Source organism: Macrosteles quadrilineatus, unplaced genomic scaffold (genome assembly GCF_028750875.1).
Source record: "Macrosteles quadrilineatus isolate MER2022 unplaced genomic scaffold, UCM_ALF_1.0 Scaffold_1__1_contigs__length_201487025, whole genome shotgun sequence".
NCBI classification, from domain to species: domain Eukaryota; kingdom Metazoa; phylum Arthropoda; class Insecta; order Hemiptera; family Cicadellidae; genus Macrosteles; species Macrosteles quadrilineatus.
Genome location: NW_026542594.1, coordinates 129599368 through 129627023, shown reverse-complemented (window position 1 = coordinate 129627023; position 27656 = coordinate 129599368). Strand labels below are relative to the sequence as shown.

Genomic DNA, 27656 nt, shown 5'->3' with positions numbered 1-27656 from the left:
ATCAGCACCTTACCATCCTGCTACTAATGGTCAAGTAGAACACTATGTGCAAGACTTGAAAGATACCATCAGAGCAATGCACTTTGAGGAAGGCTCTATCGAAATAAAATTACAGAGATATTTAATGGCCTATCGAAGAGCTCCACATAGTACTACAGGACAATCTCCTTCACATCTCTTCATTGGACATCAAATCCGATCAAGACTAGACTTATTGTATCCTGATTTGTCACAAAAAATGAACCGAAAATTTGACCCAGACTGTGACAGGCAAAAGTCCTTTAAAGCTCAAGACCGTGACAGGCAAAAGTCCTTTAAAGCCCAAGACCCTGTCGCCTAACGCCTCTATGGAACCTGCAACAAATGGGGGTTCGGAAAGATCAACAAAAAAGAAGGACCAAGAAATTATGAAATAACCACAAGCAGTGGCCCAATCAGACGACATCAAGACCAAATTAGACGCTCAGGGCGGGACTTGTGTGAGTTTTCATTAAGGAATGAGCAAAATCGAGTATTCATACCAACAAATTTTGGAGAAGTCAGAGAGGAACCCACCGAAGACCATGTAACAAATTATCACAACATTGATCCAGAGACCAATGATCCCAACATACCAGATGATCCAGAGACCAGTAACAACATATCAGATGTTCCAGTGGCACCAGCTTCCGCTATGACAGTAAGACGATCAAAACGGACACATAAACCCGTCGATAGACTTAACTTATGAAACTCACTAAGAAGGGGAGGTGTTACATCCTAAATGTCTACCTTTACTTATTGCATATTTATTCTATAACTATTATCAGCTGGTTATAATGTTTACTTGTTCACTTTGTTTTTAATTTGTGTTGAATAAAGTTGGTTAAAATTGTACTTTGACAAATACATTTATTATTTTGTTCTAATTACATACAGAACACAATGGAAGGAAGTATCGTTGACTAGGTCTATTACACTTCTCAATTCACTATTACTCTCTCTACTGTAGGCAACTTATAATCAGTGTGCGAATCGGCCGTAAATCTCACTTCAACGCTTTTTACATCGTCACAATTGCTGTTTTATTGTAAAATTATCCGATTAAAAATGCATATGATAGGTCTATCTATGATGGGATGAAACATATTCGGTCACGCAACATTTGTTTACAAGATGATTTTTCACATTAAAACTGCAAGAAAAAATTTTGTCTTTATACATGTAAACTAGCTGTTGTGAATTGAATTGTACTGACTACTCGAACACCTCGTGTATATTAAAACGTGACAGGGTTTTTTAATTTCATTATTCTGAATCAACCACTTGACGGATTTTCATGATTTTTGTGTTGAAAGAAAGATAATTTTGAGAACTAGGGAATGTCGAAGCCATAATTTTAGTTTAGGGTCTCAGTTTTTTAGAAATTTAGTTTTAATTTTTGAAAAGTCTAGCAGCCGATGCTAACATTCTAAACTAGCTTTTGGTATGATATAATTTGCTTCACATAGGGCTAACAGCTGTAAACATTTAGCGTTTGTGACACAAATTCAGCATTTGGATAAAAATTAAAAGACATACTTAGGGTTGACTTATTTATGTAATGCTAATCATTGATACGTTCAATTCTTCGGTAAGAGGATGACAGATTAATTAAATATACATAGTAAAATACTAGGATGTTCAAATTATTTCTTAAAGTAATCTTTGTAATCTTCGGTTTGTTTTAGTGCAATATAATTTGTTTTAACTAACAGCTGGGTAATAAAAAAATACTCTATAGAACTATGAGGTTATTTTATTTACTCTGATTTTGTCATTGATTATAGGAAATAAGTAAGATTAGTAGTGATAATTAGACCACCGAGATAATAACAAGTAGAGGCTCTGTACACGAGCCTTAAAAAAAGGATATCAAAATTATTTTACTGCTCAACTTTTTGAGGAAAGAGTAGGAAAATAACTAACAAAAGAACAGAACATTAGAAAATCTAGTAAGCTACTGCTATAGTCATAGGCTACTGCTACGCAGTTTCAGGACAGAAGAATGTCGAGAAAAACATTAGATAAAGCATATAAAAGTATAAAATAATAGTAGCCTACTTATAGCATAACAACAGTCGTAAAATACACCGATAAAGATAACAATGACATAAAAACATCGCTTATTCTCTCTCTTTGTTCTTCTATTCTTTCTTAAGTTTCTCTTCATCCACCCATTTAACAAGTTGCCATGGTTACTAAACACCCAATCACAAAATGTTGTGACATAGCAAGCGCACAGCAGACAGATGTGTCATTGTGGGGGATGCGGAATACTATCCCCCGGAAAACTACCCCCCCAGGTGAAACGTGACGTCACAAAATCTGCTAACTAACCAATATGGAAGCCGTGTCCGCGACTGGAATACTACCCCCCTAGACAAATCATGCTATGTAATTTTAATTTTAATTCGAGTAATTCCGTTGGACAATAGAACATGCGTATGGTGAATATAAAACAGATTTTTGAAATGTTACAGCAAGTTTGGTTGGTTAGGTTAGGTTAGATTAGAACTGTTTGACAACTAAATTTGAGTGTCCGTGACTGGAAAACTACCCCCCCGGTCTCTGACGTCAATATGACGTAGGAACCTGCTTGGGGGGGTAGTTTTCCGGGGGGCAGTCTTCCGGCGACCCTCATTGTGTAGGCCTAAGGAGCAGACGATTGTCAGTGCAAACGGATAGCTTGACCTTGAAGCATTGATCGGTATTCCTTTGTTTTGCTTCCATTTTATTTTTGTCAAATGAACTGTGATTTTCCAAAAACAATAATGTGGGAACCTACTTAATATTGATAATGGGCAGACATGTATATATCGTTGAAATATACAACGAATTTCAACACATTAGACAAAAAAAAAAACATAATTTATAAAGTTTTCTGGGTATTTTTCTTCGACAATGAGGTAATGTTAGCGAACTGTGATTTTCCAAAAAACAATAATGTGGGAGCCTACTTAATATTAATAATGGGCAGACATGGTTAAATATACAACAAATTTCAACACATTAGACAAAAAAAAAAAAAAAAAAACACAATTTATAAAGTTTTCTGGGTACGGTATTTTTCTTCGACAATGAGGTTATGTTAGCGGAAGCCTATTGTGTTGGCGGCACAGTCGGACCAAGCGAGAAGTCGGACAATCAGAGGTCGGATTAGCGAGGTTCTACTGTAGCAATATTGCTCTACACATGTCAACATTTATTAAGCTAAACTGCTTTTCTACTCATAAGTTCAGTTTTTTTAAGAGTGATAGTATGTTTATCAATACCTGTTTGTGGATAGGTAGGCCTATTTTATAATGAGACTGATGTTTTACAGTTAAATTGCACTAGATATGACATTTTATTAGTCACCAAGTTTTTTTTCTATACCAGTAAATTGTTACCTATTATTGGTTTTTATAGACCAGTGCCACAAACAGTAAATATTTTCTTTTGTCTTTTTTGGTAACTGCAATACTCAAGACCTTTTTTGAATATGAAAAAATCCTGTCCCATCCAGAACTAAAAATTCAATCCCGTCCATCCCTACTTAAAACCATAAAGTAACGGTACTAATTCAAATAAAATAAATAGGTGTTAGCTATGAATATTTACAATTCTGTTACTAACAGTTTTCTGCAGGTGATCAGCATTTATGAGTGCAGGGATGGTGTCTAGTGTTTCCTCCGTAGGGTTGTCATCTCCAATCATTCGTTGGTCACCAGACTCATCTGTCACTGAGATCACTGGGTTGCCTCCACTACGAGTGTTACTTCTCACTCCCTCACCTGTTGTCATTACAAGCTTTACAGTAATATGTATTTACAGATAACATTAATAAAAAATACTACACTCTCTTTTAATGGACTTTCAACACATGGATTTAGTCTGATAAACAGCTGTTTATCACCTACCTAATCTAATGGCATGTCATTACTTACTACCTTTGACAATTAATACAACTAGACAATCCAGCCCCATGTTAAATTTGTAGCCAGATTTTTTATCAAAATTCGTAGTTGATATGAGGCACTGACAGATTGCGCTGATCTAAATTACTAAATCATGTCAAATAGAAATACACATTAATACAACTAAACAATCCAGCCCCATGTTAAATTTGTAGCCAGATTTTTAAACCAAATATCGTAGTTGATGTGAGGCACCGACAGATTGCGCTGATCTAAATTACTATATTATGTCAAATAGAAATACACAAAACTTGTTTACCAAGCGAATCTTAGGGAATGACTTATGGTGAGCTATAGCAACTGTAATGACCCATCAATCTGGTCAGAAACAAAAAAATAAGATATAAAATAGAATTTTAGACACTAGCGCATTCTGTGACTAGCTCATACAACTAAGATTTTTTTTAAAGAAATTGGCGACAGCTGGTCCATATAGATGGGATGTCTACTTTAGTATTCAATGGTCAATGCCACTACACTGTAAGGTGATGAATCGGTGATGAATTTTGCTGGACACTTTTATTAGGTACAGTAGACTCTTTAAAGATTTAGAAAATTGAAACGTAATTAACAAAACTAAATTTATTGAACTCACAAATCAGACTAAACTAAAAAGTAAACAAAAACATAATAATATAAACACTAAACGGTCATCTGACAGATGTTATAAATGAAACATATGGACTTATTTCTTGATACATAACACTCCTTCCCCCGTCAGGTAGTCCTTGAGATATGCCGGTGGTCGACGGATCCGAACAGGTCGAGGACTCATGCTCATTGAAGTGTTTTGGGAGTTTGATCTAAAGACACGTGTCCGAACAGGTTGTGGACTCGTGCTCATGCTAGTGGAGTCTTGAATTAAACCAGAAACGTTGGGACCAGCTAAACCAGAAACGTTGAAACCAGCATCTTCTTGATGAGGGGATAATTGATCCTTCTATACCATTAAAGGAATTGCGAGATTGTTGCATCACTGATGGTCGCATTGGTTGTAGAGCAGCTTATTGCAGTTACTAGTTCTTTGCGTTTAAACCATAGAAACACCCCCAAAGCAGCAAACCTGCAGACTAAACGAATTTCCAATTGACTGATTAGATTTACACTAAAATGTCACCTTACAAATATCACATATTTATTACCTATTCAAATATAATTAGTTTAACTAGGGATGGACGAGATTGGATTTTTAGTTCGAGACGAGACGAGACGAGATTTTTTATTTCTCATAAAATTTCGAGACGAGATCGAGACGGGATTTCCCTTCTCATACACAACGGGAAATACACGTTCAAAATTTTTATCTGATTTTGTAACATTGTTAGATGACTGTTTAAATACAAAAATAATGATAATAGGCAAGAATATTTACAATATTTTATTAAAAAACATCAGCATAACATTTTTTTATTAATCACGCCTTACTTATTAAAAATGCCTACGATTAGAAAACATAGTGATATCAGTTAGGATAGAGTTCAACTTATCTTAAAATAAAATAAATAATAAAATAAAAGCAATATTAATTTTTATAAAATAGTTACTTGTTTTGACTTTTTATAGTAATAAAACATTCCTCACACTGCTTACACTTAACAAAACTTCTCAAATGTTATTAAAGTAATATTATTTAAATAATTAAAGTAATATTTACATTTAAAGAATTAATTAAATAAGAACGCCTTTGCAAAGGAAACGCAACTACAACACGCTCCTGTATTGCGGGTATTGCATTGACTTTCTGCAGGCGTTTTTAAATTTAAATTTTTTTATTTTTTTATTCTCGTCTCGATAAAAATCTCGGCCAAAAAGAAATCTCGTCTCGTGTAACGAGATTTAAAATTTCCCGAAAATTTCCCGAAATTTCGAGACTTGACCATCCCTAAGTTTAACGATAGCTTAGGTTTGCTGCAATAGGGAGGGTAAAAAAGTTTTTTTCTATTGTAAAATTTAAATACTGCAGTTAAGTAAGAAATGTAGGTGTATGCGTTTTATAAATTTAATCAATGCTCATAAACAAGATAACTACAACAGTTTAATTGTTCTCCATAAGAATAACATGGGAATTCTTAGTTAACATTTTTTCCTACAGTTACCTAACAATGTTCTCTCACTGATTTGAGAAAGCAAAGTGGCCAATTCTCTCATCAGTGAGACAATGTTTAATTACTTTGTCTCACTCCAGATTTGCAACGTGAAGGCACGAAATAGTGAGCGCGTAACATGCAGACAAGGTCGTATGCGCGTGAAATACGTTGGCAGCACTGGCTGTATATCAGCTGGTAACTGTTGTATCATTAAATGTCATATTAAAAGTTCACTTCTGTGTTAAAATATGTCATGTATCTTTACCAATGTATTTGTTTTATGGTAACTGTAGGAAAATATAATGTACAACTCGAGTGCAAAGTGCAATTGCCTCATTCGGGAAACCAATCCTCACTCGCCTGCCTGAGTATTTCTCTCGAGTTAGTCAATTGCTCCCTTTGCTCACTAGTTGCAAAGATAACTATTTCTCCGTAACCATTAGATGCATAATAACACTTCAATATACTAAATTATTTTGGGTTTTAAGCTCTACAAAATGGTTTGGAAACAAATTGCTAAATCATATGTTTTTTGGGTCAAAATGGGAAAAACCAATTTCTACCCCATACACCAATTTCTACATGCACAATATCACATATTTCTTATTAAAACATAAACATAACTGAAAACAATCCTACTTTGACAGTTGTCAATGTTTATTACAGCTTTTTGTTGCTGTACACATGACCAATCTACCAGCATTTGTAATGGCCATATTTATAGCAGTAATGGCAGCTGGATCTATTTTTACGAAGGTTCGAATATAGCATAAATCCGTGTACGTAATAATAATAATAAATATACAATATTAGTAAATAACTAGCTGACCCGGCGAACTTCGTATCGCCTAAGTTATAGGTTTCCCCTAAGACAGACCGATGGAAAGAAAGTACCGTTACGTTTAATTTTCAAGATGATCTCGTTCGCATCGCTCAATCACGTCCTGGTTGAAGTTCGTTCGCTACGCTCACTCACCTTTGGGTTGGAGCTCGTTCGCTACGCTCACTCACCTTTAGGTTGGAGCTCGTTCGCTGCGCTCACTTGCCTTCAGGTTAGCTCGTTCGCTACGCTAACTCGCCTCCAGGTTGAAGTTCGTTCGCTACGCTCACTCACCTTTGGGTTGGAGCTCGTTCGCTACGCTCACTCACCTTTAGGTTGGAGCTCGTTCGCTGCGCTCACTTGAATTCAGGTTAGCTCGTTCGCTACGCTAACTCGCCTCCAGGTTGAAGTTCGTTCGCTACGCTCACTCACCTTTTGGTTGCAAATTAGCTGTTGTCATAAATGTAAAAGAAATAATAGTGCTGCACCCTGTTGGTAATCCTTGTAACTTTAATGCTATTGAACATCATAGAACAGAACAACAGAACCAACTTGTTTAATTGAAACAGAGATTCATTAATTCCATTTCTCATAAGGTTAACATGGGAAACTCCAGAGCCACTGGGGCGGAGCCCTTTTAAGAATTTCGAAACGGGAAATAGTTTACGTCCGATTCGCATACCTACAGAATTTACACACCAAATTTCATAACGATCGGTGAAGTCGTTCCGGAGGAGTTTGCAGACAAACACTGTGACACGAGAATTTTATATATTAGATATAAATAAATAAAATAATAATGCATATAATAAATACATTAATTTATATAAAATTAATATAATATATAAAAACGACAACGCGTTTGCCTAGAGAATATTGTGAAGGGATCGATCACCGCGCAGGGCCTATGCGAGGCGAACCATGCGGCGGCGCCGGTGAGTCGGACGGTAGGGAGATCAAAGAGGACCGCGATCTGGCTGGAGTGTCGTCAGCGGAGCGGGAATGCACGCGTGCGCGCGCAGCACTTACAACACGAGTTTCCAGCCATTGCTGCTAGGAACGACACCGCATAGAGGTACTGAACTAGTTCTGCCAATCTCCGCTAGGATATTTTGCTGGCTACGCTTTTTAGTACTAGATGCGTTGTCTTTTAAGGATTCATAGTCAATGGTTTAACGTTGCCTTATAATCACCGCAAATTCGTATTTTACCATTGCTTTTTACGGAAACAACTATTGGTGTGGCCCAATCCGATACCTGAACAGGTTCTAACACTACCTGATTAACTAACTTATCCAGTTCTTCTTCTACTGGGGCCTGCAATGCATAAGGTAAAGGGCGCTCTTAAGTGAATTGGGTTATAATTCTGGTCAATTTTCAGTTCGATTGGAGGTCCTTTATAACACCCTAAAGAATTTGAAAATACATCAGAAAATTCACTTTTCAGATGTTGAACATCCAGCTGGGCTTTACTTAGAACATCAGATTCATGGCAGTTGAGTGAAAGTACTCCGTTTACTTCAATATTAAGAAGACTTTTAAGCCAATTACGCCCCAATAAACTATTTCTATTACCTTCAGTTATGACTAACGGAAGAAATCCATTGAACTTACCATACTTCACATAAACATTAGTCTGGCCTAAAACATTTACAGGTTTACCACTGTAATCCTTGAGTTTCTAGGGAGAAGGTTGCAGTTTACAGTTTTTATGAGAAATTTTAATCCATAGTTCTCCTCCCATGATAGAAATACCTGCACCAGTATCAACTTCCATTAGAACTTTGTGATTATTAATGTTGACAGTTGTACACAGTTCCGGTACTTTAGAGCAATTAACTTCCTGGACGAACTGAGTTGTTTCGCTACCTGAATGAGGTGGAAACATTTCCTCTTGTTCAAAATTGGATTCCTCTGACAAAACCTCATGAACCCGTTGTCCCTTTGATCCGTGTTTTTTATTGAAATATTCTTTAGGGCGTGGTTTCCCTCCTTTACAAACTCGTGCTAGATGCCCGATTTTCTTGCAAATATTACAAATAGTCTGAAGATTGGGACAATCCCTTCTAAAATGTCTTAGTCCACAACCAAGACAAACATTGGGCACATCAGAGTGAGCTGGATTGTTGTTAAATGCAAATTTCCTGTTTGAATTGTCAATTTTATGTGCATTAGCAAAACTTGAGCTACTGAAAGAAAGTTCCTTACTTTGAGTTTGAAATAATTCATTTGACTTAGCTGCAATAACAACATCCTGAAGTTTAATAGTAGGTTCTTTCAAAATTTTATTCCTTAACTCATCACTTCTAGATCCAATCAAAATTTGCATAATTAATTCCCTATCCAAGTCTTTGATTCACAGTTCACAGCTAATGTTCTTAGCCGAGAATGGAAAGAGTTAAACGATTCTGCTTCTGCTTGACGATACTTCCTAAAATTAAATATTTCAAAAAGGACATTTTTTGTAGGAGCGAAATAGTCAGTTAATAATTTGATCACATTTTTGTATGTTATTTCATTAGGTTGTGGTAAGCTGTCAAAAATGTAAGCCAAATCCTCACCAGCTAAATTTAGTAGTAGTGCAGTTTTCCTTACATCATTGGTAATGTCTGCAGCTAAAGCATACTAACTAAATTTATTGAACTCACAAATCAGACTAAACTAAAAAGTAAACAAAAACATAATAATATAAACAGTCATCTGACAGATGTTATAAATGAAACATATGGACTTATTTCTTGATACATAACATGGGATAAAACAAACAATTTGAATTACAAAGAGTTCATTTTTTAATACTGAATTATGTAAGGTACATAGCTAAAATGGAATGTGAATTTTAAGTTCCTTTGCATATGCCTTGGCTTTTTTCAAATCAAACCTCGTACAGGCACGTTTTTACTTCTAAATTGTTTCAACCACGTAAAACTAAACACTCTTTTATTCTAGGATATTCCCCTTTTGTGATTCCCGTAACAGCTTTTACTTCAACAATTTTGTCCTTATTTTTTAAACATGTAAAGAACGTATTTGAAGGGATTTGAAAATCTTTCACCTCTTTACTTCACCACTTTCTACTGCCACAATAAGCTTAGTTTCCTGGACAATACAACAAATTCAGCTTCGACCACAGTTCTACACAACAAACTGAGCCGTGACTAATTCCACCGGTGAATGTCACGACTCATAATCAATGGTCAAAGTGTTTTTGTACAGTAGGCTAGTTTAGTGTTTCGTTTTGTTACTTCCCACGACCCTCAACAAGGCTGTGCCTTGTTCTTATTACTCCGACCGCCAAGTGTCAGAGGTTCCGAGACGTCGTAATAGTAAACTTCACCGAAGATTTTTATCCTTATCAATCCTCTATTTTTGGATAATTATGTGCCATTTAGTTTTTAATTTTTGGCTGTTTGTGTGAACTTTTCTTCGATGGAGTAGTTTAACAGGCCGTCTGTGCCTGATGGGGCCCGTGAGGAGTGCCTTGGACTTGCACATCAGCCTAGGCGGAGAGGGTCTCCTCTATCTTGGCTAACCTCGCTTAATGGCCGCCTCTCCGTCCTGCTTCGTCCCTCCTCCGGTGCTGTCCGCCCAGAACTGAATGTGATCGCCAACTTACCGCAAGTGTTAAACGATCGTTGTTACCCGATAATAACAACTATTTGCATATGGTCACCTAAAGATATATTGCCTGTTATCCCGGTTCAAACAGCCATGGCACCTGAGGGATTAGGAGACTCCAAGGGTTTCCATGGGGTCTCCTAATCCCTCAGGTGCCACAGCTGTTTGAACTGGGTCTTTTACAGTATTTACTGCTTTCCTGTTTTTCGATTAAAAAGTACTCACTATCAAAATGTTATATACTACCACCATTGAATATACTATATGTGAAGAAACTATCTAATTAATCAAAATGAACATTTTTGGAACAGTATTTTATCTAGTAATTTCAACAACTCATCTCAAAACAAAAGGTAAATAATAACAATAAATAATCAGTTCATCTGGTCTTTTAAACATAAATCATATGGTTAATTAATAACACCACATCTCTCTTTGTCACACATCTTCTTTTAATCATATCGTTTTGGTCTTCTTATGATTCTCTGACTTCTTCGATAAGAGTCGTGGTTTAGTTGATCAGGTACACGAGGGGTTGTATTAGGCTGTTCAATATGTACTTTTTCTTCTAATGGCAATAGTGTTAGATGCCATCGATTTCTTCTAAGCCGTCTTCCATTATTTAGTGTTACCCAATATGATCGGGGATAAATATCTGATTTTGATAAGATTTCTCCTTTACATTTCAGGTCTCTAATCCAAACCTTAATGAGTCCAATCCTAGGAATCAGGTTTGTTCAAAGAACAGTGTAAGAGATAAAACCTCAATTGAAGCTTCAAGGGTTACTACTGTTTCAGGTATGCAGACTCAAATTTCTCCACCAGAAGCTTTTGATTTTCAAAATCCTGCCTTATGGCCTCGTTGGATGAAAAGGTTTGAGAGGTACAGGATTGCTTCAGAGCTTTGCTTCAAGCCTGACAGTCAACAAATTAGTATGCTCTTGTATACTCTAGGCGAGAAAGGTGAGGATCTTTTCCGTACTTTTGGTATTTTTGATGAGAATAATCTTCAGTATGAAGAAGTTGTTAAACGTTTCAGTGATTTCTTAAAAGTCAAATGTAACATTGTATATGAACGTGCCAAGTTTCTTAAGAGAAGACAAGGGGCCGATGAAACAGTAGATTCTTTTATAAATGACCTTCATAAATTAGCTGAAACATGTGAATTCGGAAATTTAAAGGAAGAGCTGATATGTGATTTGATTGTAATTGGAGTCAATAATCCAAAACTTTCAGAGACTCTACAAATGGACGATTCACTAACTTTAAGGAAGGCTATCAACAAAGTTCGGCAATCCGAGTCTATTTTGAAACAGCAAAATGTAGTAAGAGATCGAGTAGGCGACATATCAAATTCAATTAGTCAAGATGAGGTAGTAGGAGCCGTTAGCAGTAAAGTAGGCTCTTTCAGAAACAAGTTGAGATGTAACAAATGTAACCTATATCATAAGTACAGGGAGTGCCCAGCATATAAAGTTGAGTGTTTTAGATGTGGTGAGAAGGGACATTTTGCTAAAGCCGCGGTCACACTAGGCTGTTTAGTAGCCGCTTCTAACCAGTCGCTGGTAATATTGCTGAATATTGCCAGCAAGCAGCCTAGTCTGACCCAGAACCAGCGGCCGGTGAATGCCAGCGCGCTAGTGTTTACTAGCCACAATCAGAAGTTGAACATGTTTAACTTTTGAGCGCTGCCTACCCTCCGCTGGCAGTCACGTGATCTCCTCGCTGGCGCCAACCAGCCAATGTGAACCCCTAGTAGCTAACAAGCGGCTGGTTAATTAACACGTGTATAGTTTTTTTGCAGTGTTGGTTTCGTTTACTGTATTTTCTATTTATTTTTGTGATTAACAGTGAATATAGTTGACAGCAACAAGTGGACAGGTAAAGACATAATTACATTCCTGGATATATTTCGAAATTATCCTTGCCTGTGGGACCCTTGGACTGCAGACTACATCAACAGAAATGCCAAAGCTCAGCTTACAAGGAGTTACTGGAAAAACTTGAAGAACAAGGACTTAAAGCAGCATTGGCCCCATTGAAGAAAAAAATAAAAAGTTAACGCGATACGTATCGAAATTTTATAAAAAAAGCCAAAGAAGAGTGGTGTCAAATAGATTATATGGTGAAAACACATACACAACATAATGCTTTCAAGTCATAAGCAGCAACTGTACTAGCGGCTAGTAGGTTTATAATGTGAATCCTGGTTAATTAATAACACCACACTATACAACACTACTAAAGTATATTCAATATTGTATATAACACTATATTGGATATAAAACACTAAATAGTGTTATATATTCAATGCTAATTCGTAATGATTGTCATTCGAAAGTCTTTGGAAAATTACAAGAAAACATATGATTTGGTAAAATAAATCACGTTTTACTCGCACTGACGTCACTATGCACACACCTTCTTTCATACGCCTTGTATCTTGATTATTGTTTTGCATATTTACTCATTTCTCATTAGCTCTGTACGGCGACGACACTGCTATCCTGTGCCAACATTCCGACATCCACGAGGCCACGTATTCCCTGCAATACTCTGTGGATCTTCTCATTGATTGGTTCTACAAGTGGAAATTTTGCCTAAATTCAACTAAATGTGAGACCAAAATATTTTCATTGAAAAAACATGCATTGCCACATGAAATTCAAATATATGGTAACTTTCTACCTTGGAACCCTGATGACCAGGCCATAAAATATCTTGGAGTATGGCTGGACAAAAAACTTAATTGGAACTACCACGTTAATCAAAAACTGTCCCAAGGTTATGCACGCCTTGCAAAGCTTTTCCCTTTAATCAATAGGAAATCTACTCTGAAGCCAGCTTGTACAGTTCTAATCCATAAATTAATAATTCGGCCCTTGATTACATATGCATCTCCTATCTGGGGATTAGCTATATCAAAAAACAAACTCTTCAAAATTCAAGTGATTCAAAACAAAATTCTAAGAATAGCGGTGAATGCTCCCTGGTTTGTTAGAAACAGGCATATACATGAAGAACTAGGAGTGGAGTCTATCTCGGCCTTTATTGAAAAAACCACCTCAAAATTTCTAAAATCTTTAAACAATGTTCCTGGTGCATTAACTTTTCATCTTGGTGAAACAACTGAGAACAGGAGGCTATGTCGAAGGCTCCCTCAAGATCTATTGGATGAATGAAGCCTAAAGAAGATCAAATTATTTCCCTAAATTAATAATGTTACAGGGTGACTCAGGTTTGGGCGAACCCACGATGTTATTATAGTTAATTTCTTATTAATTTTGTTAACACTTCTGTGTATAATGTCTACATTGAACCAGAAATAAATGATGCTATATAAAAAAAAAAACTCATTTGTTTTTGAGAATAACAAACAAGGTTGTGTTGCCATGGAAACCAGATTATCACCCAAAAGCAGCTGCGATAAGGTAAAACAAACATTTTTTCTATGTTATTACAGTAGAGTCCCGCAAACTCGGCACTCGATAACCCAGCAGTCTGGATAACTCGGCCATCATCTGGCTCAGAAAATTAGTGATTTTTTGAGTCCGAGTTAAACATGGACTCAAGCCAGCTCAAGTCAAATCATTCTCAGCTCGTACAAATGATTTGTTTTACTATATCTGATGACTTAATACTGACTTGTAATATAAATATAAATAAAAGAGGTAGTTAATTAGCTTACCAATTGTATTGTTCTTATTTTTAACCCTAGTTCTCGATAACCCGGCATTTCACAAACTCGGCACCCTTCCAGTCCACATTACGCCGAGTTTGCGGGACTCTACTGTACATAGAAAAGTAAATAGCTTGTGGTTTTTCTATGTAGGGAGTCAATTGAAATTTATAACAGTAGTGTCATTTGGTGTCTGGATTGATCTTGGAATTTGTAAATCAAGTTTACTTTTAAAAAATTGTTTTTAAAATTTTTAACTTTATAATCTTTATAATTTTATCTTTTTATTTTACACTTTGACTATCCAATTACCACTTTTTATGTAGACAATTTTAATGTGAACAAAATGGCAAAAGAATTATTAATTTATTACCTAAGGTTTTACTTTCTATAACAATTAGAGTAAAAGTCTACAAATTCGGTAAAATTAATTGCCGACAGAGGGCACTGCAGGCAGTGCATTAATTCCTTCCCCAATGGGTCAAGAGATTTTTTACAGACTACTGAGCTTTTATTTTGAATTATTGAAAGTTTCTATTTATCGAGTGATTGAATTACCAAGAGTAGACTGCATCAGCAATCTGACACATACTTTCTCCCATTAGCTTGTCAACTTAACAACTCTTATCATGGTAGTGCTCTTGGGTTGGGAGTGACTATGATAAAAGTATTTTATAAGAAAAAAAAATCAAGTTGCAATAACTTCTGAATTGTAATTTTTACAGCATAAGTAGTTGTGTTTTGTTTAGAGTTAAAACCTATAACATAATAAAACTTCAATCTAAATTATTTGAGTTTTTTATGTGTAAATCAGTTTGGAGCAGATCTCTACTGTACCTGGCCACACCTCCTCCTGAATGCGGGTGAGGGGAGGCGAAGGACTGGAGTGAAGTAGAGGTTGAGTCAGTCTGAGGTCCAGAGCACCTGAGTTGCCATTGTTGGGACTGTACGCTGTGCCTTGGATTATTGAGCCTGCACAACAAACAAGTAATCGATCCTAATGAATGAATAAGTAGATCTAATACAACAAGTAAGGTGTTAAATTGTGGTATTCTTACAGTAGGCTATATGGTTTAGACATTTAACATGTAGGAACTATTGCTTCATTTAATAAAATATTAGTATTTATTTATTTGATATCGAGATTTTTTAAATTCATGAAACGGTGTATACCTTGAGCAGTGGCAGGCGAGGGTGCAGTATACACATCAGGCTGGTGTAGTTGTAGCCTCTGTAGATGTTGTGTGAGGGTGGTGCTGCCATTCGATTCCATGAACCTGCTTGGACTACCTTGGCCCGAGTAGTGGATTGGCGATCCTATTAATCAAGAGCCTTTCTTACTTCATACAAAAGTAGTAAAAAGATTAATCTGGATTATTCCTTTAATTTAAATACCATTGAAAATACATGGGAATTAGCATCTGTCAGTTAGCAATATTGAGATACCATTACCGAGCCATACTGAAATGTACTGTACCGTATACTGTACAACCAGGGATAACGTTACTTATAATTGAGACTTTTTTGTTCTCTTAGAATGTTGAAATCAATTTTACTGTGCATTTGGCGAATTTGTGTATTTTTATGAAAATTAGTTAAGCGTATGATAAGAAGTAGAATCATGGGAGATGGCTCAAATCAAAGGAATTGAAGTGAGAATGGTTGAAAAAATAATGAAGTTTGAAGTTACAACCATTTTAACAGAAATTTTGATAAAAGTAAAATAATTTGTATAATTATCCCGATAATAACACTTCTGCTTTGTTTTTAGCGAATTTTCCATATAGGGAATAAGCCTTCCCATATAGGGAAGGTTTGGTGCTTGCTTGGAATTGAACCATGTGATTTTGTGCTCCTCAGTATTTTACAGTTTTTAGTGGTAAAATTAAAGGTTTAATGCTTTTGTCCTATGTGAAAGTGTGCCTCTGAAATTTGTCTTTTGTATAAGTAAGTAGATATTTCAATAAAACAATTTAATGAAAAGATATTCACATTTAAAGCAAAAGAAAGTATTTTACTTTTCATGAATATTTCTTGGAAGAAGGATTGAGCACAGATAAGAAGCCCGTTCGGATCAAGGTGCAGCAACTGACCTTTGACCAGGAGAGATAACGCCACTCACCAGCTAGGCTGAGGCACCTGTTGGCCTTTAATGTTTACAAACATTCTTATCTGGACTACTACTTGTCTCTAATTTTATTAATAGGTCAAGAAACCATTAATATTTGAGCTGAAAACAATATAATTACTTGATTATTTGGGAATAAATATACTTTATTTTAATGAAAATTATAATATTTTAAATTTGTATTTTACCCTCTCTAGATATAATTTTAACTAATAAATAAAATGGTTACAATTACAAACAATCATAGTATCCCCAAGGGATGGGTTAGGGAGGAACATACAAGAAAAAGTGGGCTAAGTAAAGGAAAAATTGATATTTATATTAAATCACCCAACGGAAAGCTCTTTAGGTCTAGGAATGATCTCACTAAATATATTCAAGAAAAAGGATTGAACCTCAAAGTGGAGGATTTTTATTTTTCTACAGCTAAAGGGTGTAATAGGAAAATAGACACTTTCATACCCGGATTCTCAAAAAGGAGTTAGATGAGTTAAAAAACGAAAATAAAAACCTTCAGCTAACAATAGAACTTATCAAAAATGACAATCAATCTTTACTAGAAGAGCTAAGTGAACTAAAACAAGCTAAACAAAACTGTATCCATTGCTTTCCACCACTAAAGCCTTCATCAACAATAAATCACCCGGCTTGGCATACTGTAACAACACCCAGCTATTCTCAGGTTAGAACTAACACTGACAATGTTGTGTGTCATAACAGGTATGAAGTTCTCTCACAGGATAGTTTAATTATATCACCGAAAACCTCTGATTCAAATTCACCTACACTAAACATGAATAGCAAAATCAATAGTAACCAGAAATCCAACACAAGAAATATTGCTGTAAATCAAGAAAAAAACACTTCTGTATTACGCAGAAAACTTGTAATATTGTCAGACAGCCACGGTAAAAACTTAAGTTCTCTAATTGAAGAAAGAAGCCCTTTAAATGTGTGTTCATTTGTCAGATCAGGAGCAAAGTTTGACCAGGTAATACAAGAAGTCAAGGATTTGAGCAAAGATTTGAGTAAAAAAGATCACCTCCTAGTTATTGCGGGCACAAACAATGTTGAAACTACAAGTAATAAACGACTCATGGATGATATTCATAGGCTTATCAGTCATACCGACCACACAAACCTCATTTTAGCCACAATTCCAATGCGTCACGACAAACCCAACCTGGACCTTAAGATTAGTAAAGCCAATGCCGATATTGAGAAACTTGCGATTGATCAAGAAAAATTAAAACTACTACCTTTACATGTACTGCCCCGTCATTACTATACCAATCACGGTCTGCACTTCAATAAAAAAGGAAAAATAAACATTGCTAAAACAATATCTCTACTTACACAAAACGACAATGAAAAGAAATCCATGAAGTCTATTTTAACAAAGAAGTCAGGTAAAAATTCTATAAATGTGATAGATGCAGATATGAGTCATGCTATAGACGAGCTGAGGGAAGATCGCACACTAGCTTTTGGCCACTCAATATCGGCAGATTTCAACGATCCCAAGCATATGTCTGCGGGTGTAGCAGTGGTGTTTAGACACAAATTTGGCAGACCACAAATGACAGACTTTGTTGGCAACAATTTAACTTGTCAAACACCGTTGAATGGAGCTGCAGTCTACAGTCTTGTGACTAAGCCAGCCTACTGGGGGAAGCCAACACCAGATGATTATGACAAGGCGTTTGAAGAACTCACAAATGATTTCAAAACAAAGAACCTGAAGACCTTGATATGCTCACCTATGGGGTGTATTAGGGATCTAATCCAGCCAGATCATTTTGCCAAAAACATATTGAAATTTCAAAACTCAACAAAAGCTACCATATACATATTATTAAATGAAGAAAAATCAAACAGAGTGCTAAGAAGGGGACTTTCACACACTGAGCTTTTGAGGCGTCTTGATGAATTGTTCACGGAGCATAATTATAATGCAAGGCTTCATCAAGCATCACAAGAACACAATCTAGAAGAATCTACAGCCACTGACATTGCCACAAGTGTAGCTCTTTCCGACATCTGCTCTCCTACTCCATCAGTAACATATCCACAACAAAAAAACATTACAATAGGTCCAACAATAGATTTAACTTAGCAATAGAAATTAAGGAGTCGTGTATATGTAACACCTCAAGAAATCATAATTCTAACACAGATACTTCCAGTCATAACCAAATCGACCCCTGGCCTGTTTGTAAAAATTATAAGTGTAACAAAAATTTTGTGTGGCTAATGCATTTAAACATTGAAGGAGGGATAATTAATAAAAAAAATGAACTGGAATTAATTTTAGAAAATTCAAACATTTCAATTATTTGTTTAAATGAACATTGGCTTGGAAATGATAATATTGGCATTCTAAATAGTTTTACAAACTACACGCTGGCTCATTTTTATTGTAGGGAAGAGGGGACCCATGGGGGTTCTTGCATAATGATAAGTTCAAATTTGAAATACAGGATAAGGAATGATTTGTGCGTTTTTAATGAAGAATCGGTCTTTGAAGTTTCTTGTATTGAAATTGAAAGTTTAAATATTATTGTAGTTTCTGTTTATAGAACACCAAATGTTGCAAATTTTAAAATTTTTCTTTACAAATTAGAGAGTTTATTGCAAATTTTATCAAAAGCTACAAAAACAAATGATATCTATATTACAGGAGATTTCAATGTAGATATTTTACAAGACTGTAGCCAAACTAGACAAAAATCAGACTTTATTTCTTTGTTAAAACAGTATGGATTTAAATGCAATTTTTACGAACCTACCAGAATTACAAATTCATCTAAGTCATGTATCGATAACATCTTGACATCTGAAATAAAATCTCAATCGCCAGTTACAATGAATTTAGAGTTGGGTCTCTCGGACCATAGGGCCTTATTTATGAATATTTCAAGTAAGATGGATAAGTCATATAAAAAAAGTAGGAATAAAAAATGTAAGAAAAGAATATTTTCAAAAAGAAATATTGATATATTTTTAAATAGTATACAAGCTACCAAGTGGGAAGTATCTGTTAACAACTGTTTTGAAATTAACTGTTCAAATTTTTTTCAAAATTTCCAGAACAAGTTTGAGGAAGCATTTCCTCTCAAGTTTTATAGTCACACAAACTTAAACAAAAAGAAACTTTGGATTACTAAAGGTATTAAAATATCTAGTATAAGAAAAAGAGAACTTAGCAGACTGGCTAAAGAGTCAAATAATATTGACTTCATTAACTATGTTAAAGAGTACAGAAAGATTTTTAGGCAAGTGTGTAATAAATCAAAGAAATCATGTAATGCTAAATTTATTGAAGACTCAGAAAATAAAAGTAAGGCTGCTTGGGCTATTATCAAAACTGAATTAGGTTTGGGAAAGAGTCAGACTACCTTTCCCAATATCAAGGTGGCGGACAAATCCATGACAAATTCAAAGGAAATTGCAGAATATTTTAATAACAAATTTATAAATATAACAAATCAAATTGGATTTTCCTCTTCTGAAAGTGAGGCAGTACAACTTACAATAAAATCAATAGATCAAAAGCAGACCACAAAATTTGACTTTCAATTTATAGACGTGAAGGATGTTATTAAAATTATTAAATCTTTCAAGAACAAGAAGTCGTCAGGCTGGGATGAAATACCACTAAATTTGGTCAAAATTGCTTCTAAATTCATTGCAGAACCACTCTCTATCATTATAAACCAATCATTCCTCAACAGTATTTTTCCTGAACACTTAAAATATGCTGAACTAAAACCGCTTTTCAAAAATGGAGAGAGGCAAAATCCAGACAATTATCGTCCAGTTTCACTTTTACCAGCATTCTCAAAAGTTTTTGAAAAATGTGCTTCTTATCAAATATCTTCATTTCTGGAAACCCACAATATTTTTTCTAACAAGCAGTTTGGGTTTAGAAAGGGTTTAGGTACCATGAGAGCGCTCTCAGACTTGGTTGAGGAGGTGTCATGGGCCTTGGATGGGTCACATAGCACAATGGGTGTGTTTTGTGACTTATCCAAGGCGTTTGACTGTGTCAATCATGATATACTCATTAAAAAACTAGAATTATATCCCTTTTCTGTAAATTCAGTATCATGGTTAAAATCATACCTAAATAATCGCCATCAGAGAACAGTAATTTGTAAGGATAATTTAAAAGCAAAATCAAAATGGCAAAAAATTAAAAAGGGTGTGCCTCAAGGTTCGATTTTGGGGCCACTTCTGTTTCTCATATATATTAATGATCTTCCAAAAAATGTCACAAATAATCTAATACTCTATGCAGATGATACTACAGCAGTAGTGAAAACAAAAAACAATGATGAATTAAAACATAAAATTGAAGAAAGTCTAACTGAATTGGGAAAGTGGTTTGAGATCAATGGTTTGAAAATGAATGAGGAGAAAACCAAATTTGTAAGATTTTGTACACCTCAATCAGTTGCAATCATTGATCAATCCCAACCAACTGACGATAATGTAAAATTTTTAGGGCTGTATATTGATAAACATTTGACCTGGAGTAAGTGCATTCAGTCAGTAATTGGTAAATTAAATTCAGCCTGTTTTCAAATATTGTGCTTAAGAAATTCCATAGATTTAAAAACTTCTATCATGCTATATTATGCATACTTTTACTCAATAGCACAATATGGAATTGAATTTTGGGGATTTTCCTCTGAAATTGAAAGAGTTTTTAAAATTCAAAAGAAAATTATAAGAATCATGACCTTTTTACCATGGAAATCTTCATGCAAGACAGTTTTTAGAAAATTGAATATTATGACCATTCCAAATTTAATAATTTACAAAACATTGTTAGCGGTGCAGTCAAATTTTGATGACTATATTAGTGAAAACTTTGACCACATTTATAACACCCGATTTAAGAATAATTTTCAATACCCGAGACACCGTTTGAAGCTGGTAGAAAAAACTCCTAAATATATGGGGAAAAAGCTTTTTAATAACCTACCCACAACTCTAAAAAGTTTAATTCATAATAAATCTTTTAAAAGCAGCCTTGCTGATTTTCTGACTAGTAAAACATATTACAGTATAAATGAATACCTAAATGAAACCAATGAAACAATATGACGTTATTTTGTATAAAGTTTCTTATATGTCTTATTCTTACTATTCAAAGAAATTCACTTTTTTATTTTATTGATCAGCAAATTTTTACATCTTGTTTAAGGGTATTTTAGTGCATAAGACATATTATTGTATATTTTAGGTTAGTTTTTAATCTTGACAATGTCATCTGTTTTTTAGCTATGCTAAGATTTAAAACGTTATGTGACAATAAAGAATTATTTATTTATTTATTTATTTATTTATTTATTGAATAGTTCAATTTCATCCGTCAATGAAACTGACTCGCATATTGATGTAAGCCTTGAAACATCGGATGTCATCAAACAACCATCAAAAGCCATAGGAATAATAACAACCAATTGTGTTCAGACACAAACAGAAAACAGCTATAACACCATGCTCACAATGGATGAGCTGCTTAGCACTCAATGGCTTTCAGATACAACTCTTCAGAAGTATTTTGACATAATAAATAACCGTTTGCTATCATCTAATGGAAAGTCATGTTTTGTTATGAATCCGCTTATCTGCCATGCTATCAAGAACCTGAACAACTACTCACATTTTTTGGACTCAGTAAAAATAAAGGATTTTGAAACTGTCATAATGCCTATAAATGATTCCAAGCAGCTTGATGGCGAGAGCGGCTCACACTGGAGTACCCTTGTCTATACGAAGAAGAATAACAAGTATCATTATTATGACTCACTGGACAACTGCATCATTATTGATGCTAAAGTGGTCGCAAGTAAAATATCAGCGTATCTGGAGGCACCAAGATATGAATTTAGCTCCATTAATGGGCCTAAGCAAGTGAACGCGTATGATTGTGGCACGTATGTATGCCTATTTGTAGGGTTCCTCACATTTGAAAATGAACTGCTCATGAATGGCTCAATGCAGCTTTATTGTCCAAACTGCTCACAGTAAACCAGAATGATCTCATTAACATTAGATCTCGATTAGCATATATCCTGAAAAATAGTGTGTTCATGACAAATGATAATATTTGCTTGCTTATGTCAACTAGGCCTAACAGTACAAATGAAGGCTCTGCAAGTGATAAAGCTAATGAGTGTATTACACAATGGACAAAAGTGAGGCACAACAAACCAGGTAGCTTATCAATAATTCAGCCTCAACAACATTATAACACCTCGTCCACAACAATTTCTAACAAGTTTGATGTTTTAACAAACTTGGAAGAGAACAGTCCACAAATCCATGTACCCCGTATAGTGAATAAACATAATTTAGGCAGTAATCCAAGTAAGAACAAAAAGAACAAAAATGCCCAAAAATCAAAAAGCTTCAACTATTCAGATAAAAATCAACAACAATTTCTGCAAAAACAACACAGAAGTGAGAATAACAACTTGGGAGGCGGGAGAGTTCTTATCCTAGCTGATAGTCACGGGAAAGACCTTAACAGATACGTTCAGGAGCAAACTTTTCTCCCAGTTTCCACTATAACAAGACCAAATGCAACTTTCAAACAGGTCACACATGATGTGTTAGTTGCAACAAAAGATTTTACCAAAAGAGAAAATGTTGTTGTGATTGCAGGCACAAACGACGTGCAATCCAAATTTTGCTATCAGCTACCACAGAAAGTTGTTAAATTGACAAACATTCTGAAGCATACCAACCTCACTGTTGCCACATTATCTCTCCGTCATGATAATCCCCATTTAGATGGTAAAATTACTAAAATAAATAGCCAAATCATAGCAAGGCTAAACAAACTAGAGATCAAACCTTCAGTTCTCCCTCTACATGACCTTACTTCGGCATCTGTATACTAATCATGGTCTCCATTTCAATCACAGAGGCAAAAATAAGATAGACAAACTTATCATTAATTTAGTTAGAAGTATTAACAAGAAAAATAATCCCCCACAACAAGCTCAATGTGACCACCAAGACCTGATGAATCAAGAAGAGCTTCCATCGCCTGAGGATCCTACTGAATGTGGAGAGCCATCAAATAATACAGAAGAATTGAAAATCATGGAAGAAAACATTGAGGTTTTTATAAACAGATGTAAAATATGATAGGTCTGTCGCTTTTGCTCATTGCATTTCCAGTGATTTTGATAGCCCAAGAAATATGACTGCAGGAGTTGCAGTGATACTCAGAAAGCATTTTGGAAAACCTCTGATTTCCGACACTGTAAACAGTCATTTAGCGTACCAACAGTCTAACAATGGTGCATCAGTTTATGGGCTATTGACAAAATCTAAGTACTCAGATAAACCAAATCTGCAAGACTATGATTCTTGTTTCTCTCACTTAACAGCTGATTTTAAGAAAAGAAATTTCAGAAAGCTAATTTGTTCTCCCATGGGTTGTGTGAGGGACCAAATACCCATTGAGAAATTCGCCCAAAACATTGTCAAGTTTCAACAAGCTACAAAGGCAAAAGTACTTATAGCAACCAGCAATGAAAAGTCAACTAGAAGGCTATGGAACGGGCTCAGCTATCCAGAATTCCTTCACCGCCTGCAGCATGAGGTAACAGATGCCAGAACCAAAGTGAGGTCTGAGGAAGGCACTACACATTTAGTACAAGCCACAGTGGAAGCCAGTGTCAGAGAAGTTTCCACTCCTTCCATTCCAGAAGCATTGTCATCTCAACAGAAAGACGACTCTACAGACCATCTAGGCTTAGCCAACATGAACACCTTCCCTCCACTCATCACGTCACATCACCTCAAGCCTGCCAGTGAAAACAGTGATAGTGCAGAGCAGAGTACCAGTGCTTTTGAGTGTTCAGACAAACTGTCAAAGACTCCTATTTTTGGCAGCAGTGAGGGTGGTTTTTTATGAGTAAAACTTCATGTACAAAAAGGATATTTTCTCATCAAAGCCAGACAACTTTAAATTCAAATACTATCAGGCAAGAAAATGAAGATATATCATTGGCTTATCAATCTACAAACAATGTTTTGCTAAATCACAATCAAATAAACCATTTAACGGAAAGTAATCACATCAACGGAAGGGCATCACAGAAAGTATCCTTTTTGCACAAAGACATAGTAATAGGCACTAACATTAAGTCAAAATTTAGCAATAAAACAGGAGCAAAAGATTCTGTAGATTTTATTTATTGTGTAACAAGATTTAAAATTTCCTGAAAATTTCCCGAAATTTCGAGACTTGACCAACCCTACATTGCATTCAAGCCATAAACTTCTGTTAACTGACGATGAATTTCTGCAGCTGATAGGCTTCTAGCGGTCAAAAAACGTATCACTGACCGTATCTCACACGCGGCAGGCGATTCAATAATCGTAAACACTATAAAGTAGCACAGCGATGCGTACACGTCAGCTACAGAGCTGCAACTGGCATCAGTGTGAACGGGAAGGATGCCGGCAAGTGGCGCAGTGGCTTGTTGCGGCATCGGCGCAAACTACGGGACTATACACGCAACCGGCCCTTACTAAAAAAACAACTCTCGTATATATGGGTCAGCTGTGTATTGTTTTACACCATAGTTGTAAGTTATTTTTTCTCTTGATTATTTTGCAAAAAAAGCTTGTTTTCTATAGTTTGTTTTTGTTTTTATTGTTATAAATGAATGTGCGTTAGTACTTCGTTATCCTCAGTTACTTTCAGACTTAATTTGATGTGTAACATGGTAACTATTTAGACTTTTGAAATTTCATAACCTGTACTGTTTGATTTGTTTACGTTTATCATCATTTCTCTTTTGAAATGGCCGATGAAGGTGTGAATTACATCAACTCGCACCTTTCTGATCACAACTACTTCAATACTGAGGTTTCTCTTTCATCTGACATCATCGATGCTATGTTAGATTCTCCTAGCAAGACAAACAAGACAGAAGACGATACAGATAACTGGCAAACCATTCCCAAACGCAGAAACGTTGGAGATGTTTCTAATAGAAACAAAAAAAAAAAGGCAAACAAGACATAAACACGCCTATTGAAGTCAGCAACAGTATTGGAAGTATTAAATGTTGATAGTGAAGACATTGACTCTAACATTCCTTCAGTTTCTAAAAAATCATCAGAACCTAAGCCTCCACCTATTTTTATTCCTGATGTGGGCAATGTTAAGGCAATGTTAATTCAAACATTTGAATCTGTCGTTGACACTACTGATTTTGCCTACAAATGCATAAATAACAATTCAGTTAAGATTCTTCCATCATCTGCCAATATTTATAGAAAATTAGTGAGAAAACTTAACAAGAGTAATGTCAGCTTCCACACATTTCAGGTTAAACAAGACCGAGCATATAGAGTTGTATTGAAGAATATGCACTATTCAGTTAATACAGAAGAACTAAAAGAAGCACTACGACAGATGGGTCATGAGGTAAGAAATATTTCTAATGTACTTCATTCGTCCACCAAACAGCCACTGTCAATGTTCTTTGTTGATTTAGAGCCGAGTTCCAATAACAAAGACATCTTCAATATTCAGTATTTGTTACATTCTAAGATAACTTTTGAACCCCCTTATAGGAAAAGGGAAATTGTTCAATGTAAACGATGTCAACAATATGGTCACACAAAAACCTACTGTAGGCATCCATTTAGATGTGTTAAATGTGGAAAAGAACACGATACAATTAAATGCACTAAAGACAATTCTACCCCTGCAATATGCGCCTTGTGCGGAGGAGATCATCCAGCCAATTACAGGGGATGCATGGTCTTCAAAAATATCCAGAGTCGAATACAACCCCAGGTTCAAGGAAGAACTACTGTACCAAAACAAGCTGAAGTTACCCAATCATCACATTCTGCTTCTTCTGACAATCTAACACGTCCTGACGTTTCGTATGCAGAGGCAGTTAACAACTCACGAGTAAGTAACAAAACTAAACCCAGTACAAGTTCTGATAATGTGAATGCACGCATACCAAGTAATGCTTCTAGTGATGCATCCACAGATAAGTTAACAAATACAATAACTTCATTCTTTGATCGGTTTGAAAAACTGTTTATGCAACAATCTCAACAAATAGGTTCCTTACTTGACCTACTTACAACTGTTCTTAAAAAGCTCAATTAATGGTTAAAACCTTGAAGGTAGCCTTGTGGAATGCTAACGGCCTGGCACAGCGATGCCAAGAATTAAAACTGTTCATTGCTAAACATAAGTTGGACATTATTCTTATTTCTGAAACTCACTTTACCGATTTAAACTTTTGTAAAATTCCAAATTTCAGTCTATACAACACTAACCATCCTAGCAATAGAGCTCATGGAGGTTGTGCTATCTTGATTAAAAGTCATATCAAGCATCATGAATTGCCAAAATATCAGTTCGATTTCATCCAAAGTTTATCTGTTGTAGTGGAGTTTGAGACAGGTCCACTTACTATAAGTTCTTTTTACTGCCCGCATAGACACAACATTACACGCCAACAGTTTAATGATTTCTTCTGCACTTTAGGCTGTAAATTGTCAGGAGGAGACTACAATGCCATGCATCCTACATGGGGCTCCCGTCTGGCAACTCCTAGGGGTCGACAACTATTGCAGTCAATCCAAGAACGGAACCTTGATACTCTATCGACAGGTGACCGACATATTGGCCCTCTGATCGTAAAAAAAATACAGACCTTCTTGATTTTAGGACTGACGATAACGTTTTGACGTAGAAACCTAGGTCTCCACTAAAAGATATGCCTTTGATTTATGTCAAATTTAAGATTTTTTATCGATTAATACAGTATCTTGGACTTAACTGTTTCAAAAGATTAATAGTTAAAATTAATGCCAAAGATTAATAGCTCAAATTAATATAATTCACGTATTATTTTAAATCTAAAACATATAAAAAACATAAATAATAGTGGAACTATTGGTTTTTAATCATAGAAAAACCTTATGAAAAATAAGTTTTATTTTGGTTATTCATCTTGTGTTTGCTTGAAACTCGTCCGATTTCAATAAGTAATAGCTTAAATTAAAGCCGGTATTTCACTGAAGGTTCTTAGACCAAAATATATAAGATTAGATAAAATTGTAACTGGTGAAATGCATCTTAAAGTAAGTAGAAATTTTAAAAAAATCAAATATATATTTTTGGTGGAGTAATACATTAGATAAATATTGCCGATACTTTAAGTGAAATCTGTGCGAGCATTCCTTAAACATAAGACCTCAATCATGGAAATCGGTCGGGTAGAAGAGCCAAACGAACTCGGAAAATAACAACCAATTTTTTAAAATACATATATATAAG

General features: G+C 35.3%; 1 protein-coding gene across 3 annotated transcripts in view; it reads right to left on the bottom strand.

Moving 5' to 3' along the window:
• The window catches only part of LOC128984853 (serine/threonine-protein kinase SIK3-like), a 280801-nt gene that overhangs the window by 38183 nt on the left and 214962 nt on the right, over positions 1-27656 (bottom strand). For all 3 annotated transcript variants that reach the window (XM_054404224.1, XM_054404232.1, XM_054404239.1), the window contains 3 exons: positions 15355-15498; positions 15019-15153; positions 3637-3794 (listed from right to left, as the gene is read on the bottom strand). In XM_054404224.1, the coding sequence (XP_054260199.1) occupies positions 3637-3794; positions 15019-15153; positions 15355-15498 (437 nt within the window). The remainder of the gene's footprint in view (positions 1-3636; positions 3795-15018; positions 15154-15354; positions 15499-27656) is intronic.